The 24,440-nt window shown below is 44.6% G+C and overlaps 2 protein-coding genes across 5 annotated transcripts; one reads left to right on the forward strand and one right to left on the reverse strand.

Annotated features, from left to right (window-relative positions):
- Positions 1 to 1,045: 1,045 nt before the first annotated feature.
- On the reverse strand, positions 1,046 to 15,336 carry PRR11 (proline rich 11). 3 transcript variants are annotated; one of them, XM_028708363.2, is made up of 10 exons: positions 15,236 to 15,336; positions 12,930 to 13,143; positions 11,939 to 12,074; positions 10,252 to 10,374; positions 8,320 to 8,550; positions 7,649 to 7,747; positions 5,583 to 5,695; positions 5,415 to 5,474; positions 4,739 to 4,835; positions 1,046 to 3,449 (listed from the first exon to the last, which is right to left on the reverse strand). In XM_028708363.2, the coding sequence occupies exons 2-10, from the start codon at positions 13,037 to 13,039 to the stop codon at positions 3,381 to 3,383; spliced, it is 1,038 nt and encodes a 345-aa protein (XP_028564196.2). In that variant the 5' UTR covers positions 13,040 to 13,143; positions 15,236 to 15,336; the 3' UTR covers positions 1,046 to 3,380. The 3 variants fall into 3 exon arrangements, with proteins under 3 accessions (XP_028564196.2, XP_028564195.2, XP_077775653.1); XM_028708362.2 differs by lacking the exon at positions 15,236 to 15,336 and adding an exon at positions 14,329 to 14,464; XM_077919527.1 differs by lacking the exons at positions 12,930 to 13,143; positions 15,236 to 15,336 and adding an exon at positions 14,381 to 14,483.
- On the forward strand, positions 14,914 to 24,440 carry SKA2 (spindle and kinetochore associated complex subunit 2). 2 transcript variants are annotated; one of them, XM_028708369.2, is made up of 5 exons: positions 14,914 to 15,036; positions 20,172 to 20,261; positions 21,312 to 21,488; positions 22,622 to 22,708; positions 23,675 to 24,440. In XM_028708369.2, the coding sequence occupies exons 1-5, from the start codon at positions 14,971 to 14,973 to the stop codon at positions 23,702 to 23,704; spliced, it is 450 nt and encodes a 149-aa protein (XP_028564202.2). In that variant the 5' UTR covers positions 14,914 to 14,970; the 3' UTR covers positions 23,705 to 24,440. The 2 variants fall into 2 exon arrangements, with proteins under 2 accessions (XP_028564202.2, XP_077775656.1); XM_077919530.1 differs by lacking the exon at positions 14,914 to 15,036 and adding an exon at positions 18,431 to 18,525.

Genomic DNA, 24,440 nt, shown 5'->3' on the forward strand with positions numbered 1-24,440 from the left:
AGTTTGGGGATGCCTGGCACAGAGGCATGCATGTTATGCCAATGGATAACAGTAGATAAGCAACGCTCACCTGATCCAAGCCATCAATTTACATGTGGCTCTGGTTAGCGGATCCCACAAATCTAAAAGTTTGCTTATCTCTTATGTAGGCAGCAGCCCATTATCCACTATTTGGGTATAGCACATAGGAAGTGCTGACTCTGTAAACGCACAAGACGTAACCGGCTGTACTTTTGAATAAATAAGGTATACTATTCATTGTATCGAATTGTAGATTTCAACGGAAGTCTCATAAAGTTTACTGCAATCACTACTATGCTATAAAATCCACTATTCTGTAATATTACATATGAGCCTGCTCTACTGATGAAGCCTGGGATGGCAAAACAAGGCTAATATTCCGGAAATCCTTGTCTTAGACTCTGTGAAAGGATTCTGTGGAACGGAAACAACCCTTCATGTGGATTATTGGACTCTTTGAACAGACAGGTGGAATAGATACTTTTACATGTATGGACCTTATGCATGAACTGACTAGAGAATGAACTGATCCACTGGGTCTTCTGCTTTTTTCATTGTATTGTAGATTTCAACAGAAGTCTCATAAAGTTCAATGAATAGTATACCTTATTTATTCAAAAGTACAGACGGTTACGTCTTGTGTGTTTATTGAGTATGTTTCACGTAACCATAGATTTGTTGTTGTCCTGCTGACTCTGACCACACATTAGTCAGCCAACTCAGCATCCTCTTCACTGACTGGCAGCAGCTCTCCAGGTTTGAGGCTAAAATTCCTCTCCCCCCCCCCCCATCTATCTGGAGATGCTGGGGACTGAACATGGGACCTTCTGCATTGCTAAGTTGATTGCTTTACCACCGAGCTACAGCCATTTCGTGAAGCATACATCAACCATGTAAGTGGACTTCCAAGTGTTATTGGCTACCACTTCACACATTTCTGATGAGACCCATCATCTTGAACAATAATAAAACACTATTTTCCAAAGAGAACATGAATGAGGAACAGAACAAGAAAGCCAGCAGATTGCCATATTCTTTTTTTATTGAACTGATTTCAGTCCACGCTGCTTTACAATATTTAGTTTCAAGTTGCTCCAAAATGTGCCACAGGTAGCTACAGAAGCTATTTGTCTTTGAAATGTGCAGGAGGTAGGGCAGCAAAGCGATTGAATTGACACACGTAACAAACAGCAATAAAATGAGTAATGGGTAAGAAACGGATGCAGAAACATAGTGTAAACTTGTAAATAATTGTAACTAGGTGAGCTGGGTTACAGCTGTATAATGCAGCATGCATATGTAGACGTGTACATTTAGGACCACTTTAGCCTACTGGCCATCTCTACCTTAGCATAAAAGGTTCAATCTTTTTTCTGGAATGCTCCATGTTTCAGATCGACAGTCTGAAGGGTGTCTGTTTACTCTGCAGTGGAGCTGGGGAGCCTATGGACCTCCAGGTGTCACTAGATTCCAACTCCCTTCATCCATAGGCAGCTTGACCAATGGTCTGGAATGATGGGTATTGTAGTCCAACACTGTCTGGCAGGACCACAGGGTCCAGATCCTTGTTCTACAAAGCTTCACACACACACACACACACACACACACACAATTTTTTAAAAAGCTTCTCCCTGGGAACTTTTGTGAGGATGCTCTTAAAAGGCCCCTGTCCTTGCACAGACGAACAATCTCCAAGATTCCAAGCTACACAGGAATGTATCATAGGCATATCAGGAGAAAACTGGCGCCACTTGTCCCAGGGCACTTCAACAACGTGCATATGCTCACAATATCCCTGCAAAACACTAAGGCCACATTGTACACCATACATTTAAAACACATTGCTTCTCACAAATAATCTTGGGAACTGTGCTACTGGGAACAATAGCTCTGTGGGGGTAAACTACGATTCCCAGAATTCTTTGTGTGTTTTTCCGGCAGGGGAGCACCTGTGCTTTACATGTATGGTGTGGATCTAACCCAACTGCATCTAAAGGAGACCAAGAGTTGTTTACCACAGCGTCTGAACTGAAAGGATTGCTACCTAACTTAAGGCATTTCCTTCCATTGCACCGCCAAGGCAATTTGATGTGCTGGCTCCCTTTTGAGCTGCTCATGGGCTTGATGCAAAAGCAGCATGTCAACGGCCCTGGAAAACTAATGAGCTGAAGCTTCCTTTCTGGGTCCTGCAAATTTACTTTGCCTTTTAATGCACTTGCAAGCAGACTCGAGGCAAACAATAAATTCTTCAGATTGCCAATACAGCTTTTTAGATGAGCTGCTGTGGCTTTTTCAATAGCTTTCCTCTGTTCGATGAATCTCCAGTTAAATAAGTTCTGCAGTTCTTCAAAACCCAGTCTGACCGAAGAGAGCAGGACCGATGAGAAGTCTGTACCCCTGCAGACAAGCCGCTTTCACAGCACCGTCAGCACTTTGAAAACAATAGCTGTCATCTTCAACCAGAACCTAGTCTCCATCTTACAGATACAAACTGTACATAGTGGTACACTCTGTAAATAGCTCTAGGTGCTACTCACATTGTTTAAGGAGTGTTTGAATGACCAGCCGATGATTCCAACCTCTTCCGTCATGGCAGAACCTCATTGTCTCTCAGCAGACCAAGAGGGTGTCAGGAACGACTCAGCATGCATCAGGATCTCAAACCAGAAGCAAAAACCTCATTTGAGGTTTGCTGAACATTCAGCCTCTTCCGGGACAAAGGCATGTTAGACCTTTTCTTCATTATGGAGAAAACATACACAAATTCATGTGTACACATCCACTTTAGATGAAATTTCCAAGATTAACTGCCACCCTTCTGAATTTTAAGAACTTGGGAGTTTTTTTAAATGTTACTCTCTTAAATGTTTTTTTAAATGTTACTCTCCCCAAATCTTTTTAAATACTTTAAATATATATATATAAACGTTTCAAGTAAGTTACAAATAAAACAAGGTTAGGAATGCCCAATTCCCCATGCAGGTATTTTATATCCTAAAGGTGTTTTATAGTGATAACCTCTTATTTGCCAATATGGTGTCAAGCAAGGAGGGATGCTCTCTGGATGCTGCTGGGAATTGTAGTTCAACAAATCCAGAGGGCCACAGCTTCCCTATCTCTGCCATAAAGGAATAAAAATCAGCATGTAGGCTGGGGAAAAAATACTTATACTGTCTCTCCATTGTGTGTTTCACCTGGGGATGGTGAGTTCTGTTCTAAAGGACGGTGAAGATCATCCTTTATTTTTCCCTCCCTGCTCCCAGTGTATTTTATTGAAAAATAAATTCCTTCCACATTAGTAGTGCCCATCAGCAGAGGCCAGAAAAGCAGCACGGGGAACTGCAGGCAGGCAGGAGATGCTAACTTTGCTCCTCAAAGCTGCTTCCTTTAGGCAACAGGGATGGAGAAGGACTCTTTGGGTGAGCCAACTGTCAAGAAAAGAGAGAGAGAGGTTTCAACGTTTCCTCCTGGCTGCAACTTCAGTTTTTGCGCCGTTCTGCCCACGCTTCCTAAAGGCACTTCCTCTCCTCAGGCTGCACACCTCACCTCACACCCTCCCCTCAAGTTCTTTTGTACAGATGCAGAATGCATGTTAGTCGCAGCAACACCACTTGCTTGGGCTGGGGAAGGGGTGTGTGAGAGTGTGCACAGGCAACCCCGCATTTACACGCGTTCAATATGTGAAAGCGCATTACACTGAACCCAGAAGTGACCCGAAAACGTCACAAAAAGGAGCGGAGCGGAGCGGAACGGGAAGGGGTGGGGTAAGCGCTGCTTGCAGGCTTTTTCAATGCTGTTTCAAATACCGTATTTTTCGCTCTATAAGATGCACCCGACCATAAGACGCACCTAGTTTTTAGAGGAGGAAAACAAGAAAAGCCAGCAGACACGCTTGCTTGGCGTGGCTCTTTAAAGATAGAGTGGCTCTTGCTGGCTTTTCCAGGAGGTGGGAGAAGGGACTGATGGGCTGCCCTCCATCCCTTCTCCCACCTCCCTGAAAAGCCAGAGCAAGCTGCGCAGCTATCGTTGAATCCAGCAGAGCAAGAGGGAGAGCTGTGCAGCGGCTCTTGCTCTGCTGGTTTCCCAGCGAAGCAGGATGAGGGACGGAAGGAGCTCGATGTAAGGGCTCCCTTCCGTTCCTCCTCCTGCTTCGCTGGGAAGCCAGCAGACCAAGAGGCGCTGCGCAGCTCTCCCTCTTGCTCTGTTGGCTTCAGCGATAGCTGCGCAGCCTGCATTCTCTCCATAAGACGCACACACATTTCCTCTTACTTTTTAGGAGGAAAAAAGTGCATCTTATGGAGCGAAAAATATGGTATTCACTTAAACATGGGGTGCCTCGGAACATAACCCCTGCGCAAATGGGGGTTGCCTCTGTGTGTGTGTGTGTGTGTGTGTGTGTGTGTGTGTGTACACACAAGCACACACACACACACACACACACACATATACAGACGTGCAAAAAGCCTCTGTCTTTTGCAGTTGGAATGTAGACTAGTGTGCAAAAGTACAAGTCACACCTCCATTGCTCTTCCCAATTTTGCCCCTAGCCCCACCCACCCCGGCACATGGCTTGCGGAAGGTTTCCCCCGCAAGGGATATGTGGCCCTTATGGGGACGAGGTTCCCCACCCCTGACTTGGGAAGATGGGACTGTGTGTTCGAAGCCCCCTTTCAGCACTTGCTTTGCCAACCCAACAGAGATCCCTAGAGAGCCTTGCCTGAAACTTGCGTCGCAGAGCCTGGGTCATGATGGGTGTCAGTCCCGTGCCAGTCTCCATGTTCTCTTTGTTGCTTAACGGGGTTCCTCCTGGGCTCCTGAAGCAGGGGAAGGGGAGGGAAAAAAGGTACACGGTCTATGCTGGGAGCCATAAACTTGTGTTCTGGTTAACTGGATTTATGTTTTGCTTCTTAGAGCAACATATCCCAAAGCAACTTAACAGGAATAATAAATGCTTTCATAAAAATATGTCAATGTATTAAGACACAGAGGGAAAGCCTCCATTTATTTAATTATTTAATTATTTATTTTTATACCCCGCCCTCCCCAGCCAAGGGCAGCTAACAAGCAATAATAAAAACAAGTTGAATGAATTCAACTTAAAAGCAAGATTAAAATACAACATTAAAATTATTGGCTCTACCCAAATGCCTGAGGAAAGAAATAATGCCTTTGCCTGGTGCTGATGTGATGACAAGGTTGGCAACAGGTGGGTCTCCCCTGGGGAGACCATGCTACAAAATGGGGGCTACCACAGACAAGGCCCTGTTCTCTCATTGTCCTCACCCCGGAACTCCCTCAAATGACAACCTTGGGGTCTGGGCAGGATCATACAGTGAGCTAAAATAAAGAAAAAAGGGGGAGAATGACCCCCACTTCCCTATATAGATGGTTACCTCTCAATAGCGACTTTTCTCAAGTGTTTCCGGAAATCTAAGCTGCTTCTGCTAGGAGTGCTGGAGGGGGAAAAGAAGAGCAAACATGAAAATTAAAATACAGATTTCCTAAGTGGACCAACGTTAACGCTGCACATAAAATTTGCAGAAAGGTCAGAGGTGCCTTACATCAAGTGACTTGTAACCCGAGCTTGTGGTCCTGGGGCTTTGGATTTCAGATTGATGCTTTGCAAGTCGGAGAGGGTGATTAATGCCTTGCGCCTCTCAAACGGCGATCTCCTCTGAAGAAAAGAAAGACTTGTTACTGCACCATACCTTCTGAAAGAAGCTTCAACACAGGGCCTTTGTGAGGAATTTTATCAGGGGGGCACAAAAATTTTCTTGGGCCCTTTCCCTTCTCCATTATTCTTGTTTTTATCCTCTAAATCAGGGGTCGGCAAGGTTTATCTTGCCTGGGCTGGATCGGTCCCACGGAGATCCATCCGTGGGCTGGATCGCGCCTGCCTGCAATTTCCGCCGTCTGCGCAGATGTGATTTCCAGCGCCATGAAAGCAAGTTCCTGTGCCATGCTGTGGCGGTTTAGCGCAGTGAGCAAGCAGGTGGCTCGGTTCGGGGGCAGCTTGTGGGCCGGTCAAAAAACCTCCGCAGGCTGCTTCTGATCCATGGGCCTTAGGTTGGTGACCCCTACTCTAAATAAACCCTACCAATACCTCTACCCAACCCCCATTCCCTTGAAGTTCGGACATAACCTTAAATAGCTTAAATTGCTGGTGACTTCAGGAAAGTAGGAAATTAACTACTTGTTGAAGTCTGGGGATGTTATTTTATTTTATTTCTTACTTGCTATTCAAAATACGGTGGTACCTCTAGATGCAAACGGGATCCGTTCCGGAGCCCCGTTCGCATCTAGAAGCAAACGTAACCCGTGTCTGTGCGTCTGCGGGTCACATTTCGGCGCTTCTGCACATGCGCGTGACATCATTTTGAGCGTCTGTGCATGCACAAGCGGCGAAACCCGGAAGTAATGCGCTCTGTTACTTCCGGGTTGCCATGGAGCGCAACTCGAACGCGCTCATTCCGAAGCACATTCAACCCGAGGTATGACTTTAATTTATTCCCCTACCTGGAGAGGGATAGCCAAACCTCTGTTCTTCATGCTATGGTAACCTCTAGGTTAGATTACTGCAATGTATTATACGTGGAGCTGCCTTTGAAGACTGTCCAGAAACTGCAGTTGTGGCCAAATTCAGGGGCCTGATAGGGCAAGGCAGTCTGAGGCTGAAATGCCAGCCCCGGCCCAATTGCATCAGCTACCAATTAGCTTTTGGGTTCAATTGAAAGTGGTGTTTTATGTGTTTCTGTATTTTCAAAGCTTTATTTTTGTTTTAACTTAAGTATCGTAAAGAGTCATACAAGCTGCTGCATTTTTGGTTACAGCCAAAGAAGAAATGATGTTAAAGATGTATGTCTTTTTACAAATCATATAAATAATCAAAATGGTTTTATACAACTACAAAGATAGCTTTCATAACTCATAGAAATGACTGAAAAGTGCACAAACATAATTAAGTTATTGCTTAAAATCAAATCTATTTGTCTGGTCTAACCCACTATCATATTGTTTTTATTACACTCTCCCAAGATAAACTGGATCTTCAAATTTTTTAAAAAATTGTTTAAAGATGTTCTGCAAACGCTTTTGAAACTATTTTGTAATAGAAAATCAATGAAAATCAATAAAAATTGAATTTGGAAAAAGAAACTACACAAATGCATAGCTCACTACAAAAACCTGATTCAAACTCTCAGATTCATAAAACAACCATACAATAAACCTTCCTTTTGAGCTCAAAGAATTCCCTTTGTTACTAATCAAATGGCTGGTTTTGACCTATAAAGCCTTAGGCAGCTCAGTCCCCCCAATACACCAAGGGCCACTTTCCCCCGTATGAATCAACCTGGCCCGTATGAATCAACCTGGCCCAATTTCACTTGGGTCCCATTCATTATGCTATTTAATCAGTGCTTGAAAGTGGACCGTTTTCTGCAGATAATTTTGTTTGTTACTGACACCATCACAATACCACACCTGTCCAGGTTACCGTAGCCTAGGAGTCCTTCACAATACCAATCTGATACAGTGGCCGATCATCAGACAGCAGGGCCCAAACAGCTCAGCTCAGAGCATTTAACACAAAATGTGAAGCACATTTAATACGCCTTTCCGAATTTACCTTGTCTATCCCCATGCCGCTTTGGGCCTTCTTTAGTTTCACATTTAGGAGGTCCTGGAGTGTTATCTGCATGGGTACGTCTTTTTTTAATGAGGCTGCCTGGATCCAAGAAGAAGAAAAGAGGTTCAGAATCCACAGCTCTCTCAACGACACTGACCAACAAAGTCTCCGACTCAATATCCTTCAGCTCCTCCTGAAATCCTACAGGAATTAAATTTCTACCCCATTCTTCTGTCTAAAGGGGCTCAGGGTGGGGAGCAGTGAAATGCTACATAAAAATAAAATACTTACATAGTTAGATATTTGTACGGCAATATTCATTTAAAAAAACACCAAGCTGTCTACAGCAATCGTATGTAAAATAAAATAAAAAAACGATGTAAAACTGAGAATCGGAGATCAGCTAACTACTGTATTGCGATTAACGTATGTTCTTAATTGTCTGCATAAGCTTGGAAGCATTTACCTTTGCTCACCTCTAGTTCTGCCTACCATTGGCAAGCGGCCCCTGGGAGGCTGCCCAGGGAGGAATGCGGCCCCCAGGCTGAAAATGGGTTTCCCATCCCTGGATTGCTCCCACCAACCCATATGCTACTAGCAGGCAAGAGACTGAAACGGACAAGACCCCAATTGGAGGAGTTAAGAGGAACTCTCACTGCCATACACATTACCGGCGTCTTAATGCCATCAGCTCTTCTGAGATGGAGAGGTGCAGGTAGAGGCTGGGGCGGAGGGGGTGGGGGTGGGGGTGGAGGAGGGGGTGGGGGAGGTGGGGGAGCTAAGGGCTGTGGAGGCAAAGATTCTGGAAGGCCCAGCTGCGCATGCGTGGGAAAAGCTGGCTCCGGTTTCTCCAACTGCATCTGGCAAGGCGGCTTTTCCGAGAAAGGCACAACAGTTCCATTCTGTTGAAAGAGGGAGAAATCAGCGAGGGGGATTCAATTCAGCACATAGAGGCGAAAGATTTATACGATCTGAAGAGAAACCATATATATTAATGTTATATAGTTGGGCATTGTAGTATGAATGAATTTTGTTCTGTATTCTTTGTTTTACAGAATATATATAATAATGTTATGTTACTAAGCAAATTTAATAAAACAGAAAAAGAGGGGGGGGAGCACATAGAGGCAAAAACTGAAGTCTCATCAGCTGGAAATGTTAATCCAAAACCTTGTGTAAAGCCACAGAGACTTATGAACTACCCAGCTTAAGATGAACTTCAATGGATTTTTCAAATGTTTAACTCAGTCTTTTGTTTTCTTTAACTTTTAGGTGAGTTCATGAAGATACCAGCAAAGGATAAGTTCGGTGTTGTTCACAATACTGAGAGATGCTAGTGAAGCTGTAGATGGATGTTAGTGAAGTTGTAGACAGAGTGCCGGCGTTTTGCACCTGTTTCGCCCTGGCATTGAAACCAGACATTATAAGTGTTATGTACTGAAGTTCTCACCCTGGGCCAGCAGGGGGATACTGTAGATAGTTTTCACTCAGGTCCACATATGCAAATAAGGAATTGAAAGTGACGTTCAGTGATTGGATAGTTACAGAAAGTTGTTACTGTTACATTGTAGTGGAGCTCTATATAAGCAGGCTGGCTGAACCCTTCAGTTCAGTTCAGTTCTGGCCTGTGAATAAACAAGAGCTGTCTGAAGAATCACTGTGTCATCTGATATGTTCACCCACAACTTAACAATAAGTTCATAAGTTGATGGTGTTTCCTGCTTGGCAGGGGGTTGGACTCGATGGCCCTTGTGGTCTATTCCAACTCTATGATTCTATGATTCATCTTAAGTTGGGTAGTTCATAAGTCTCTGTGGCTTCACACAAGGTTTTGTATTTTGCTCAGAAGATTGATAAAGAATGTATAATTATTTTGGCAATTATTGTTTCTATATTAGTCACCAACGTGTTGCATGAGTCGTACTACACAGGTTGCATTTTTCTAGCAGGAAATGTTAATCCGGCAGTAAGGCACCAGAGCGGCCAGGTTGTCAACTCAATTATGGGATGCAAGCTCTTATGCACCAACTTTTCATTTTGGAAGTTTATTAAACCACATTAGTGCACACACCCAACACACACCCCAAACTCCCAGTTACAATATATGTTTCCTCTTATTTATTTCATAAAACGTCTATGCCACGTGATTGTAAACCCCCCCCCCCCAGATAATCTTAAAGCGGTTTCTATCACACAATTGAATTTTGGCTACTTATATTTTAATGCTTGTATATTGTATCTGAATATTAAGCAGTATATATAAATAACTGAAATAGCTGATTTTTATACCCATAAGCTACTTGGAAGCCTATTATGGAATTAAGCAGTACATAGATTAATTTTAAAGTAATTATTATCTACATTTTACAAACCACAACAAATTGGACTCATCCCCAGCTATTTGCCTGCGGCAAAGAAATAACATTAAAGACAAAGTTGCCACCCCTCCACGCAGGTAAAAGTCTTGCCAATGGTTTGGGCTTCAAGGATCCTGTTTCCAAAGTAGGAATGTCAGGAAGCAAATCAGTTCATTACAATATACCAGAAGCTGGCCGGAGGGGGCAGATTGGATTGCTACAAACTTTGTAAAAAGTACGACTTACCTTGACCAGCAACTGTAGGCTGGCAAATTCAGTTTCCAGCTTTTCTAACCGTTCCCGGAGTGCAGCCAACTCCTGCAGACGCGTGTTTGATGGAGACACAATTTTTTTGACGACTTGAAAGAACTGGGAGAAAAGAAGCAAGAGAAACTGATTTTCTACAGAGCTAGGCATAAGCCTGATGTATATGCACACTTGGCAGCAGAAAAAAAGCCAACACCCCGGACCAATGCAATGGGGGGAAAGGACACAGGAGGGCCATTTTCCTTGGGTTCCAGGTTTAAAAGGGGGCTCTGTTAGGTTGTGGGTGAACATAGCAGACGACACAGCGATTCTTCAAACAGCTCTTGTTTATTCACAGGCCAGAACAGAACTGAACTGAAGGGTTCAGCCAACCTGCTTATATAGAGCTCCACTAGAACGCAACAGTAACCACTTTCTGTAACTATCCAATCACTGAAGTCACTTTCAATTCCTTATTTGCATATGTGGACCTGAGTGAAAACTATCTACAGTATCCCCCTGCTGGCCCAGGGGGAGAACTTCAGTACATAACAGGCTCAGATTTAGTTTTTTCACATTCAATTTTTGGGGGCAATTTGTTTCGATGTGCACCCGACTCAAATGCGACTCTCAGCTTAGTGCTGCAAATCTGAGCAGGTAAGAGACATGATTTGATGAGACATCGTTTTTCTTAACCTATACAGAGTTTAAAATGTTGATAAATATGAATAAAAATATATCCGTTCCAATGGTGGGTTGTTATTTTTTCATTTTGGCTGGGGGTGGGCCTCAAAAGCAGGAAGTGGGCCCTTGACTGCCAACATCCTAGTGGTTGCTTGAAATGAAAAGCCATTTCCAAAGAGAAAAAGGGAGTCTAAAATTCTTGCTACAATCAATCATCATGCTGGATTTTAAAACCTGTGACCAGGATCCCAGGAAAGAAAGGGTGACAGGTAAAGGAGATCTCAGAGCCCGCCCCAGACAACTTAAGAAGACACCTACTTGATCGATCAAGATGCTTGTCTGGTCCAACAGCCCCACACCTGATGTCCTGCCATCAGGAATCTTACCCCAGTCCTTCCTGGGTGTGTTGAGGATCAAAAGAGGGAGTCGTTGTTTGCAAACCGATGCTTTCCCACTAAGCTGGAGTCCCTGTGTCTAAGTTTGTTACTGTAGATTCTGAATGGCAATGAGGAGTCATCCTTTCTAGCGCTGCTTTTCAGGATCCCTTGAGCTGGTGGCGTCAGAGATTGAACCCAGTACTTTTACTCATGTGAAGCCTGGGATCCACCAGCGAGCATGGAGTGGCTCAGCCCCTCCTAGGCTGAACACCCTCCTCCCAAAACATCCACATTAAACTGGGTGCCAAGATTAGACACTCTCGCTCTCTTCCATTCTGCACTGAGTAGGGGTTCAAAGAACGTCTCTTTGCGAGCCAGTGCAATGGGGGGTAAAGTCCCCCACATTGATAGGTGGGGCATCCTGGCACAATTTATTGCCTTTGTCACTTTTTCTGTTCTTTTAGATGTGGCAGCCATTCTATGTCAGGCTACACCTCCATTTCGTTACGGTCATTCATCATGCACTCTCCTAATTCCACATATGCCCTCCAGCTCAAACAGACAAAGCTGGTGCCGCTACAGTTTTCAGTATTCTAAATAAAAAGATCACATGAACAAAAACTTACCCGTCCAACACTTTTCTGGCACCACCTGTACAGACACAACCCTGCGGTCTGTAAAGCCTTCACTACTGCAATGCTCAGAAATGCCAAGGGCCATGAGTAAAGAGGTTTGCTCCAGCTGCAGGGTGAAACCGGAAGCCTACCAAAGACAAACACCAAATCAAAATCATAAAAAGGTGACCTTCATGGATGGCTCCTATTGTCTTTGGCACAGCAAACCTCCTCATTCCCATAGGCTTCCATACTAGAACAAGCAGCGCATGAGCATTACAAAGATATTGTTATAGATTTGGGAGGGGGGAAATTAATTAGAAATTAATAAATGGTAGGATTTTCATTATTTGGGATATGAAGGGGAAATACAAGCTGCAGATGAATTCCTGTGCAAGCCTATGCAAAATGACCTGGCCAAGAAACAATATAGGGCCATTGGCAATGCAAGATAACTGTCCTCCCCTCTTGCCCTGAGGTGTGAACAGAGATGGGGGTTTGGTAGGTTGCCAGGATAACTGGGTGTGAGGTGACAGGAAAAAAAAGTCTTGAGCAAGGGTTGCTGAGGAAAAGAAGATGATGGAAGACGGACTGGGATCCATCTTGGGCAGGCTGGCTGCAGGGTTGACTGGGAGATATGCCTTTGACTCCAGGGCTGCACTGCTGTGGGGTTACAAGCCCCTCTTGAAATGGCTATGCTGTAAGATCTGGACTCCCTCCATGCAGACTGAAGGTGTGAATAGGTGAATAAACCATATTTCTTAAAGCTACTACAGTCTCCACATACCCTAGGTGAGTTCCTGGAACCCCTTGAGCTCTTGCCACCACTTGGCAGAGAGAGGGGAAAGCACCCAACTTTCGCAACAATTTTATATGCATTTTATTACTTTCTTGCTACATAAATGGTCTCGGTCACTTTCAATGGTTTGAAAACAAGGCAACTGTGATGACTAGTCATAGAAAGAACACTGAACAGAAAAATTAAAAGATCAGAGGTGCTTACTTTGGAGGGAGAGAACTTGAACACTGAGGCTGAATGATAACTTCCTTCCTGTTTGCTAAACGCTTTGCTCTGGCTCTCAGTTTTCGACGCCGTTGACTGTCCTTGCCCATTTTCTCTAACTTAGACTTCAGGCTAAATCATATCCCTGTTAGATGTCCTTGATCTGAAGCTTTGTTTGAAGGGGACAAATGAGTAACAGGAATGCTGCCATACCCTTAAAAAAAAAAAAAGACAGCTTTTTTAAAAAGACCAAGCGTAGATTTTAAATATGTAGGTGTTGCCAGCTGGAACATCATGCCCAAGAAGCACCCATACAAACCAACACCCACCCACCACAGATGTAAATATTGCCATTGTCCAAGTGTTGAGTTTTCAGGGATTCTGCACACTGAAACAGATTTTGATTTCCTTTGGAATATGGTCACTGGAGGCGCACTGATCTCTTGTAATATCTGCGTTCATTTTACACACCCTGTGGAAAAGATGAAGGGAGCCAAGCAGGCAAGGCAGCCAAAATCACAGCCTGCTCCAATTGATCTATCCTCTCCACACCCACAGGGCCAACTTTACGTTGTATTTCATCTGACTGAGCATCTTAAAACTGTAAACTGTCTTGGGCATATTGCAGAAAGGCAACATATAAATTAAGCACAGTAAACAAGCAGAAAGAAAGAAAAGTGATGATAAACCTAGACAGCATCTTAAAAAGCAGAGACATCACCTTGCCAACAAAGGTCCGTATAGTTAAAGCTATGGTTTTCCCAGTAGTGATGTATGGAAGTGAGAGCTGGACCATAAAGAAGGCTGATCGCCGAAGAATTGATGCTTTTGAATTCTGGTGCTGGAGGAGACTCTTGAGAGTCCCATGGACTGCAAGAAGATCAAACCTCTCCATTCTGAAGGAAATCAGCCCTGAGTGCTCACTGGAAGGACAGATCCTGAAGCTGAGGCTCCAAGACTTTGGCCACCTCATGAGAAGAGAAGACTCTCTGGAAAAGACCCTGATGTTGGGAAAGATGGAGGGCACAAGGAGAAGGGGACGACAGAGGACAAGGTGGTGGGACAGTGTTCTCGAAGCTACCAGCATGAGTTTGACCAAACTGCGGGAGGCAGTGGAAGACAGGAGTGCCTGGCGTGCTCTGGTCCATGGGGTCATGAAGAGTCGGACACGACTAAACAACAAACAAACAGAAGCTCAGCTGAAATATGGGGTCCTCCCCACTCTTGTTGAGGCTGCGGGCGCATATGGAAATCTAAGAAACTCTCTTAGGGGGCACAGAAGTACCCATTTCACAGAAGAAAAAATGGCAATGTTCCTCAGCAGACAGGAAAAACACCTGACTCCCAACCCAATAAAGCCAGAAAGAAGCAGGTGGTTCCCGCAAAGCAGAATACTTACGAGCGCTCTCATTCCATCTCCTAATTCTTCATATCTTAAATAAAACCCCTACATTAAAAAACCAAAATTCCGCCCTTCTTGACACATGCCAACATTTCCTTGCCACGCCCAACATTTCAAACTGATAGCAGCCTGCGCCACAGCCAATCACAGTTCCCCGTGCTGCAGCCAGTGTTCTATTGAAACAAAAACCTATTGGCATCCTGCGTCCCACGATTGGTTGTAGATCCAGCCAATCAAGAAACATTAGCCAACCAGATTAAAGGTCTGGAAAAAAGGGTCCAATAAGATAAAGGGAAAGGGGAGGGACGAGAAAAGGGTGGCCAAAATGTCAACCCGCCTTAGAAAAAAATGGGACCAATGAAGAACCGGGTGTTGAGCCTTTTGACCAATGGAGTCTCTCGGTCCAGCCCAGTAATCGCCCCCTACAGTTTTCTCTTAACAAACCAATCAGAGCCGCCACAGTCTCGAGCCTGTCCAATAGGAGCCGCTGTCTCATGCCGCGGGGCTGTACGCTTTGTTCTCCAATAGGCGCGAGGTTGTGTTTGAGAGGAGCCAATGAAACAGAGGACGTGGTGACAGCTGCCCAATCAGAGGCGCCGTCCCTTCCTCTTATAACGAAAGGGAGGGGAGAGGGGTGGAATGCCACCGCCTGAGGAATGTCAACTATTCAACATGGAGACGGCGGTTACTACGCTCGAGACCATGGTGAGTCCCGGGGCTGCCGTCGCGACGAATGTGGCCGCGGTTTTCTTGAGGGAAGGGGCCGACCGTTGAAAATGTGGGACCGACGAATGGGAGAAAGAAAGAAAAAAAAATCGGGAGGGGGAAGGAACAGTTGAGGAAGGGGGAAATGTAAGGGGATAGTCCCATCCCCCCCCCAACCGTTTTGGACCCAACCACACACCGCGGAGAGGCTTCGGAGAAGATTCCGTTGGGCGAATCCACTATCTTTTGAGGGGAGGACAAAAAGGGGCGTGCCGGTTTTGGTCCATTTCTCTTTGGAGGCTCGCTGTTGGGGGCGTGGCTCGTCTGTGTGGGCGTGGCCCTCCGGCCTAACCCATTCTCTGAAAAGCCTGCTATTTACGGGGCGTGGCCAGAGCTTCGAGGGGGCGTGGCCCGTCGGATTGGTCCATTTCCCCACCCATCATTCATCAAAGGTCCTTTTTCTTAGAAGGTGGGACAAGATAAGGCTGTGTAGAAGGGGCCATGTCCCCCTTCCATGGGAGAGAAAATAGAGTTCAGGCTGGTGCCACTACTAAGCAACAACTCTAATTACCAAAATAATTTTTATGTCCGTTTGAACCAATAATTCACAAGACATTACCTATGTCCACTTGAACCTGGGTTTCGCTTTTATATTACCAACATATGACTTGATTTCTTTATAAACTGCCACCCATGTACATAGATCCACCAGCTGTGGGGTGTAGCGGTTGCCAATAAGAAACATATGCAAAGCAGTAGTTATTTATTTATTTAAGCAGAATTTGTATGATATCGCACCAGCTAGGTGAGCTTGAACTTTGGTTTCTATTTTATATTATTAATATATAATGTTTGGGCTCAAGTAATATTTGACCTGTAGCTGTTGCAATTTTCTTCATCCCAGGAATGGCAGCTGATCTGACAGAGTCTACAGCTTGCTTTGAGTCAGTCCTCCAAGCAAGGGGCCTGACAGTGGTCAGAAATCCAGCCTTTAGGAGGAAGCTGCAAAAAATGTAGCGCACTCCAGCTTAACTTGCACGCTATTGAGAGAAAGGCCTTCAATTGTGTATCTTGTCTTCCCTGCCAAGGGTCTTAAAGAGAACAAACAACGTGTGAAATACAGGTGCAATACATGGTAACAATTCAGACTCATCTTTCAAAATTTCTCAGATGGCACTCCCAGATCTGGAGTATGAGACTGTATCACTGTCCTCTTCCAGAGAGGGATTCAAAGAATCCACTCCATTTCTGGTGGATTTGAGGGAGGGGACAGTGAGACTTCAGACCCATGATCCCGAGTCAAGGGTTGAAGGAGGTCAGCTGGCTGGATGAGAACACTCCTTGTTCCTTTCTTTGGTAGTTGGCATATTTCTTGGAGGTGGAAGCTGACAAGAACACCATCCTCCTCTAAAGATGCATTTGTGTGGATATACGCACACACACATATTTAAATGAAAATACTGAAAGTACCTTTTGTTCCCAAGGAGAAACAGACACCCCCCCCCAAATATCTTGCTTGCTTTTTTTTTCTTTTTTAAACCAAAGGTGATGGTGCATTTCACAGAGTCAGTTCTTGTTGCTGAAATGTTTTGTAAGCTTTTCTTTTCTTTATTGCCAAGCCGCTTACATTTTCAGGATCTAGCCTTTCTTTTGGAACCAAAGAACGCCCTTCTGAACCTGTTCGATTCTGCTTCCTTGTGGATGGCGAGAGGTGTCTGTCCACTGCCCTTTTTATGTTGTACTACTAGTGAACGTGCACAAAAAGCAGTGCAATGTTAAAAGGGCATTGGCCAGCGATGCTCAGTCAGCTAAAGTGACAACTTGAAGGGAAGTATGCAATCTTTTGTATGTCTGTGTGTCTGTCTGAAACAGGGGCGGGGGACGCCTTTTTATAGCGGGAATTTTAAAATTGGTGTACTGATATGTGCACCCAGCTATATAACATGTGCATAAATAACAGCCTTATGCAGTTACTAGCTTTCCACTGCAGTTCTTCAATAGTGCATCAGCACCCAGTCAGAAAAGAGCCAAATTCTTTCTTCCTTGATCTAGACCACTCAAAATGAGGTGAGATCAAACTAACATGGACTGTGGATGAGTTGCAAACAGCCTGCTGGAAAGAGTTATGTGTGTGTCGGGAGTTATGATTTAGTTTGGAGGCTTCCCCAGCCCTTTTTAAAAGGAGGAGAAGCTGTTTACCTTTTTCTTATTGTGAAGTTCATTTATAAATTCAAAGTCCAGTAGCCTATTCATTGTTCTGAAGGCTTCTTGCAATGTGTCTCGTGCAGAACATCTCTCCAAAGCACCTTGCTGCTGACAAGGGCTCTGACTTCATTGCACTACTGTACTTCCCGATGAGCAGTGCAATAGTATTGTCAAAGCACTTGTGGGCAGGACCCTCGGCAGTGGCCTTGTGGCTTCTCTCTGTTTCTCCAAAGCCTACGTAAGTGAATCGTGCAGAGGGGGCTGGAAAGATTTTGTGTTTGCTTTTATGACTGTACAGCAGGCCTGCAAACATTAGCCGGGGACTTAGTGAACAAAGGCTCTGGCTAGCAAGTGGATTTGCTGGAGGGCTGCTTTGAGAAGGGAATGGAGGAATGATCAACCACCACCAAAATGGGATGTTGTCCAGTAACCATAAACTCTGCTTATTCACACCTTGGTTAGGATGGGTTGGTGGGATTTGTTTTAGTCCGGTGTGTTTTGCCAGTCACTTGACAGGGAAGGAGACACAGTTCACTGGTAGAGCATCTGCTTTGCATGCAGAAGGTCCCAGCTTCAATCCCTGCCACCCCTAGGTAGAGCTGGGAGAGAGTCCTGACTGAAGTCCTTGAGAGGTGCTGCCAGTCAGTGTAGACAATACTGAGCCAGATGGATCAACGCTCTGACGGTATAAGGAAGCTTCCTGTGTTCCTATTACTGTACCTCCTTAAAACTGACTCTTTGGGTAATTGATGGAGCTGTGGGTTAAGGGCACAACTATCTTTGAGAGTTTTAAAAAAGTCTATATTGATTCTGGCATGTTGCCATCATAGGAGATGTAGAAGAATATTGGATGGCTTTTAATTTCCTTTTAATTAGGAGTGGCACCTTTTGATTGAAACTGCAGCTTTTGCTTGATAAATTGCCAGTTTTCTTGCATGTCTTTCAGCATCTCAAAGGTACTGGAGCTGCTGGCAAGATGCACATTTTATTTAAAGGTTTATTTATTTTTTAATGCCCTGTCATTTTTTCCTCTTTAATTTGTTGACAGCCCTGGTAACTAGATATCACTTTGTGAGGTCAGCCTGCCTGTTGCATGATACAACAAGCTTGTGATCACTGAGAAATGGCACTAGTTTTATTTATTTTGCTGCTGGAAAGAGGCTTCTTTTCTCTTATTATGTGCAGCTTGCTGGAAATTTGGAATGGACCGCTAGTTTTCTGATTGAGCAGCTCCCAGCATGACCATGTAATTCCTTTCAATGGAATTGAAATATGGAAATCTGGGTACGTAACAGGGCATGCTTACAATTTTCAGATGCAACCTTTTGGGCATCAGGCATATCCAAGCTTTGACATTGTGAGTTCCTTGCCTGCAATCCCTAATTGGATAGGTGGCAGGAAAACAGAAAGCCAAGTAGTTCTTTACACATGGAATTCACTTCTATAAGAAGTTGTGATGGCCACTGACTTGGAGGGCTTTAAAAGAGGAATAGTCAAGTTCATGGGAGGTAAAGCTATCACTGGCTACTAGCCAGGATGGCTATGTTCACTGTCAGTGGCAATATGCCTCTGAGTACCAGTTGCTGGGAATCACAAGCAGAGACAGTGCTGTTTGCACTCTGGTCCTGTTTTCAGGATTCCCACTTCAGGCCCTCTGGTTGGCCACCGCGAGAACAGAATGCTGGATGGGCCACAGGTCCGATCCAACAGCCTGTCTCTTTTTGTGGTCTTTTACAAACTGTTGCATGTGCTTTGTATTTTGGGCTCTTGTGATCGCAAGAACGGTTTTGATCAGCTAAAAAAAGACCCTCTGGAATGGGGGTGGGGGAGGCAAAGTCGGGCATGATTTCCTCAAGTTAAATTGTAGTTCTCGCAATGGCCAGCAAGGGCAGGAGGTGCCTGGTGGGGCTAGTTTTGCAGCACAGCTGCCTGGGAATGGGGCTTCCGCTTCCCTTCTCCTCCATTAAGGCAGCCAGCTGGAGTGGGCTGCTTCCACGTGACAGCTGAGGGCAGTGGAGGGGGACCCCAGTGGAGATGGCTTTTCCAAGGGATCTGATGCCCTATAACTGCATAGTCTCCTTTGAGGGTGAGTGAATGGCGTGCTGCCCTCTTGTGTCCAAAGTCGGGAAGCGCAGGTTAGACATCCCTCCTCCAGCCTTCTGTCCTGCAGGGAGGTTCATTCTTTTGGTTTAATTCTTTTTTCTTTTAGCATTTTAAAATACGTAGGCACCTGTTGGCCTCTGAGTAGGAAGCCTTTAATTACTAGCTAGCCCCAACTTTTAATATGGAGGCCAATCTGTATGGCAAGGTAACATTTCCAGGATCTGGATGGCTAAATTTGGCAAATAATAAAGTCCCTTCCCAAAGCGATGTTTTTCCTCTGAAGACATTCCTTGGGCTGTTTCTGTGAACTGGGTGTGCAGCTGCGATTCCCATAAGTCTTTAATAGCTCCTTTAAGGAACTGATTACCGTTAATTAAGTAATGCCCCTGTCATCCCACTGTCTTACTCAGTTCCCTGGTGGCTCAGTAATCATGAATAGAGGGGAATGGTAACATTGTAAGCTTGATTATCTCTTCATCAGCCTTGTTTATCAAATGCCTGGCAAGAGGAGCTATCAAGAGGATGAGTTTTGTAGGGTAATTATGTGGGATGGTGAGCGGTGCCAAGGCTGCCTGATACTGCTGCTGCTGAGCGCTGGGGGCAGAGGGCATCCCTCGGCCAGGTTTCAACATCGGGATGTATCGGCAGATCGCAATTTGTGGCTAGTGATACATTGTGAAGTTGAAAAGCTGACATCACCCAGCCCAAGTGCACCTTTCTCTATCTTCTCTTCACATCTCCTGCACTAATGTGTGTACTGCAACAGTAGGGGTGTTTTGTTTCCAATTTATATAACAGAATTGTGATTGACCATTTGGGTGTTTTAGTTCCAGAAGGCCGAATCCGACCTGGATTACATTCAGGCAATGTTGGAGTTTGAAATGGTGAAAGGGCATGCTGACGGACTGTCTAAAGAGGTACTGAATCTTTTAATGTAGGTTGTAAACCACTTTGAGTCGCCCCCCCCCTTATAAAGCTATAGAAATGAAATGAAAAATAATAATAATAACTTTGCTTAAGGCTGCACTCCTATGTCCACTTACCTGGGAGTAAGCCCCACTGAACCACGTGGGGTTACTTCTGAGTAGCCCTATCTAGGATTGTGCTGAAAGTAGTGGTGTGAGTTTTCTGAAAAAATGTTGAATTCATTTTCTATATGCAAATTAGCCAGATTTACATAGGGAAATTTGCATCAGAAAATTTTCCGGTGTCCTAGAGCACGTTTAATTGACTTGGTGCTCTCCAGATGCCATTGGACTGAAATTCCCATCAACCCACAGCCATCTTGGCTAATGGCCAGGAATGATGGGTGATGCGGTCCCACAACATCCCTGGGGGCACCATGTTGGTTGCCACTGCCCCAGAGAGTAATCTAATTCAGTAAACACAGCTTTTTAAAAAAGTATCCCGTGTTAATTTTTTGTCCCGAACCACCACAAGCATTTGAATTTGTGGTGGTGGACAGTGGAATTAAACATGGCTTAAATATTACACAGCGATGCTCATAGGGATGTACATGCTTTAATTTGCTGAAATTCATGGGTGGTGGCGGGGAAATCACAGATGTTTGAATCTGGCGCTCTAATTAATTTAATTTTAGCAACCCATGGTATACTGACTCACATACTTGCCAAGGAAAATTGCCTGAAAAACATCACCATGTCCGTGCTGCACTGTGCAAGTTCTCTGGTCACATCCACACAATATGCTTCCAGCACATGGCTTTCCCCAAAGAATCCCGGAGACTTTCGTTTAAGGGTGCTTTGAATGGTAGCTCTGTGGGTAGAAACTATGGTTCCCATGATTCTTTAAGTGTATGGTGTGGCTGTGACTTTTAACCCTCCAGTTAGCTGAATCTGATTGGGTGGGCTTTCCATTTGTGTTGTGTTTTGAGGGTCCTTTCTCTCCCCCCCCCCCCGTTTCTGCTTCTCCTCCAACTGTGTGCATCTTCCTTGCTTTGGCAACAGGAGAATCCTCTGGTTGTCATACAGCAGCTGTCACAGGTGAAGTCTCGCTACAAAATGTTGTGTGAGCAGCTAGAAAGGATTTCTACCGAGCGGCGGGAGTCCATGCGGTTGATCCGTGCTACTCTGGCCAAAACAATGAAGCTGGTTCAGGAAATACAGCAGCACACTGGAATGGAGGTAGCGCTCTTGAGTTGCCTGGCTTGAGGGAGGTGTGTGTGCACACATATAGATATAGGGAGAGACAGAGAGCATTGGACTTTCCTCCATCAGCATATAGGCACTTCAGGAAAGAACACAAGTTGCTTGAAGTGTGCATCTGCAGGTCTGAAATGTACACCTGCTGGTATTCAGCTCCTGCTTTTGAGCTTCCCACTGGGGCATCTGGTTGGCCGCTGTGAGAACAGGATCCTGGACTAAATGGACCACTGGCCTGATCCAGCAAGGCTCATCTGAGCATATTCTGGGCTTCAGTTTGACTCAGTTGGGCCTTGCAATGTCCCATCACAAGCTATGTGAGCACCAGGATCAGTCCCACGGCATATCTTAGAACAAGATCTGGAAGATTTCAGAGTTGTAGGATCTATTATGCTACATTCCTGGGATCCACTGGCTGGAGTCAGAGGGTTGGGGGCTGTGGAGCCTCTTGCAAAGTGTTGGCTAGTGGGCAGAGCCCATATTCTATCACTCTTCGTGAGACGTATCCTGGGACAGGGATAGCTTATGCATTGGACCACAACTCCCATTCTCCCTGGCCCTTAGCTGTGCTGTGGATGATGGTAGTTGGAGTCCCCATGACTTCTGGAGGGCAACAGGTTGGCTTACCCTGCATAATAGTAGTAGTAGTAATTTTAGTATTTATACCCTGCCCATCTAGCTGGGTTGCCCCAGCCTTGGAATATCCTACATATCACTAAATTACTAAAAGCTACAGATTTTAAATCTCTACAAACTGGGGGTTTTAAAAACCACCCAGCATAACTTCTCAAAGACCTGGCAAAGGCAACCAACGAATTTCACAAGTGAGGAACATCTGAAGTTGACATAGAAGCTATTAGCATAAGGCCTGCCATGGCACATATATATTTGTTTCCTTTATATATGATTGGAAGTTGGAACCCTCTGCCAGTCTTGTTTGATGATCTAAAATATGGCTAGGAATGTGAACAAATGACCTTTAACAAAGAAATTACAAAACATTACAGAGGGTCTGGGTTAGAGGCAAGATTTGATGAGGTTCTTGAGGACAATATTTATTTTATTGCAGAATGTAAACAGCCCTGCTTTAAAATGTTCCTCTTTCTTGTCCCCAGATCTCACCTCTATCTGAAGAAGAAGAACTTGCAATGCAGCACTTAATGTACCAGACTCTTCAAGTAACAGATGCCCCAGAAAAACAGGTAATTCTGAAACCTGGGGATCTTCTCTGTGTTTTTGCTGAGTAGCTCCAGACAGGGTTCGAAATTAGCGGGTGCCAGTTGCATTTTGCAACTTGCAACTGGCCTTTTGCGACTTGATGGCGATGTCCAGGTGCCACTTTTGGCACCCAGCATCTCCACCTGCCTGGCCAGGTGATTCAGGGGGTCTGGTCTCCAGGGTAGCACGGCAGCAAAAGGCACATCTTTTGCTATCACTCTACCCTGCCAGACAGCTGATTTACCCAGTGGCGCAGCAGCAAAAGTCACGTCTTTGTTTTTTTGCTGCTGCTACGTCTTCTGCTGCTGCGCTGCCCAGGAGACCCTGATTCATCCGGCAGCAAATAAATAAATAAAAACACGCCACGGTGGCGGAAAAGTGGCTTATGTTCCTCTCCTACTCCACAATTTAACAAGTAATAATAGAAACAAGGCAATACCTCCTTCTCCCACCTTTTTGCCTGTAGAAATCGTTACTTGACCACTTGCTCAACTTTGAGAAGCGCTAAAGAATGGGCTCACACTTTCTGCTCCCTTTAAATATTTTCACAGATATGCTTTGAAACCTAGCTACAAAACATATTTTGGGCTCTTGCTTGGGTGGAATAAGACTTCCACAATCATTCCTGAAGTACTGAGGCATTGAAAGTTCCATCTGCATCTTTATTATCTGTAGTGGCAGTTCTCCTGTGTGTGAGCACCAGTTTAATCTTGCTCTTGTCTAGTGGGCATGGGTGTGTGAATTCAGATAGGCGGTGATATGTGATACTTCTGCAAAAGTTAACACAATTCATAAGAAATATTGGAGCAAAATATGGCAGCCTGTGATTCTTGACTTCTGTAGTTTAGAGCAATGTCTTACAAATGAAAGATAGTTCCTTTTTTCTCTCTTCCCCTTTGAGGACAGAATATGATTTGTCTTTTTAAAAATGCTGTTCTTCTTTTCTACAGAATTGTCCCAAAGAGCATGAAAGCCACTGATCCCAGACAAAAATTCCAAACATAGCTTGTATGTGAGCGCACCCATCAGAGTTGGAAGTTGAAAACTGAGGCTACACTTTAAATGTCTAGATTGCTTGTGTTTTCTTTTTAATATTGGTACCCAAGTTTCCTGTACATACTTCCTAAATTGTTGTCAGATGAACAATGACTTGAACGTTTTGTGGTGGTGATGTTGTTGTTGGTGTTGTGATGGGGTTGATATTGTAATGTTCCAAAGGTGCTTTCAACCAGAGCTTGTGGTCCTCTGGATGCTACTGGACTATAACTCCAATCATCCCTCACCATTGGTCATGCTGGCTGCTGGGAGTTGGGAGTCCTACAACATCTGGCAGGCATCCTCTTGGTCTGGGTTAATTCACTCTGCTGCTTACACTATACAATGAATGGAAGCTGTTTTTGATACATTGTACAGTACCTTTCTCCTTAATGTGGATCTACTTGTATATTCAAAGCCAGGCTTCCTCAAACTCGGCTCTCCAGATGTTTTGGACTACAATTCCCATCATCCCTGACCACTGGTCCTGCTAGCTAGGGATCATGGGAGTTGTAGGCCAAAAACATCTGGAGGGCCAAATTTGAGGAAGCCTGATTCAAAGCCATAGCTGTACCTTTGAAACAGTAGCCAAATTGATACATTGTGCTTAAAGTTTTATGTTTGTTTTTTTAAAAATACATAGAAACAATAAAGATAAATGTACGACAACACAAAGAGTTG

Source organism: Podarcis muralis, chromosome 15 (genome assembly GCF_964188315.1).
Source record: "Podarcis muralis chromosome 15, rPodMur119.hap1.1, whole genome shotgun sequence".
NCBI classification, from domain to species: domain Eukaryota; kingdom Metazoa; phylum Chordata; class Lepidosauria; order Squamata; family Lacertidae; genus Podarcis; species Podarcis muralis.

Bases quoted from the DNA above. Each gene is read 5' to 3' on its own strand.
- PRR11 (XM_028708363.2), bottom strand. From the start codon at position 13,039: ATGGGCAAGGACAGTCAACGGCGTCGAAAACTGAGAGCCAGAGCAAAG. The intron at 7,748-8,319 runs GTAATGTGTATG...TCTTGGATCCAG, and splicing joins CTGATGGCATTAAGACGCCG to GCAGCCTCATTAAAAAAAGA. The intron at 3,450-4,738 runs GCAAGGCTCTCT...TTTTCTTGACAG, and splicing joins CTCTGCGACGCAAGTTTCAG to TTGGCTCACCCAAAGAGTCC.
- SKA2 (XM_028708369.2), top strand. From the start codon at position 14,971: ATGCCACCGCCTGAGGAATGTCAACTATTCAACATGGAGACGGCGGTT. The intron at 21,489-22,621 runs GTAGCGCTCTTG...TCTTGTCCCCAG, and splicing joins AGCAGCACACTGGAATGGAG to ATCTCACCTCTATCTGAAGA. The intron at 22,709-23,674 runs GTAATTCTGAAA...TCTTTTCTACAG, and splicing joins CAGATGCCCCAGAAAAACAG to AATTGTCCCAAAGAGCATGA.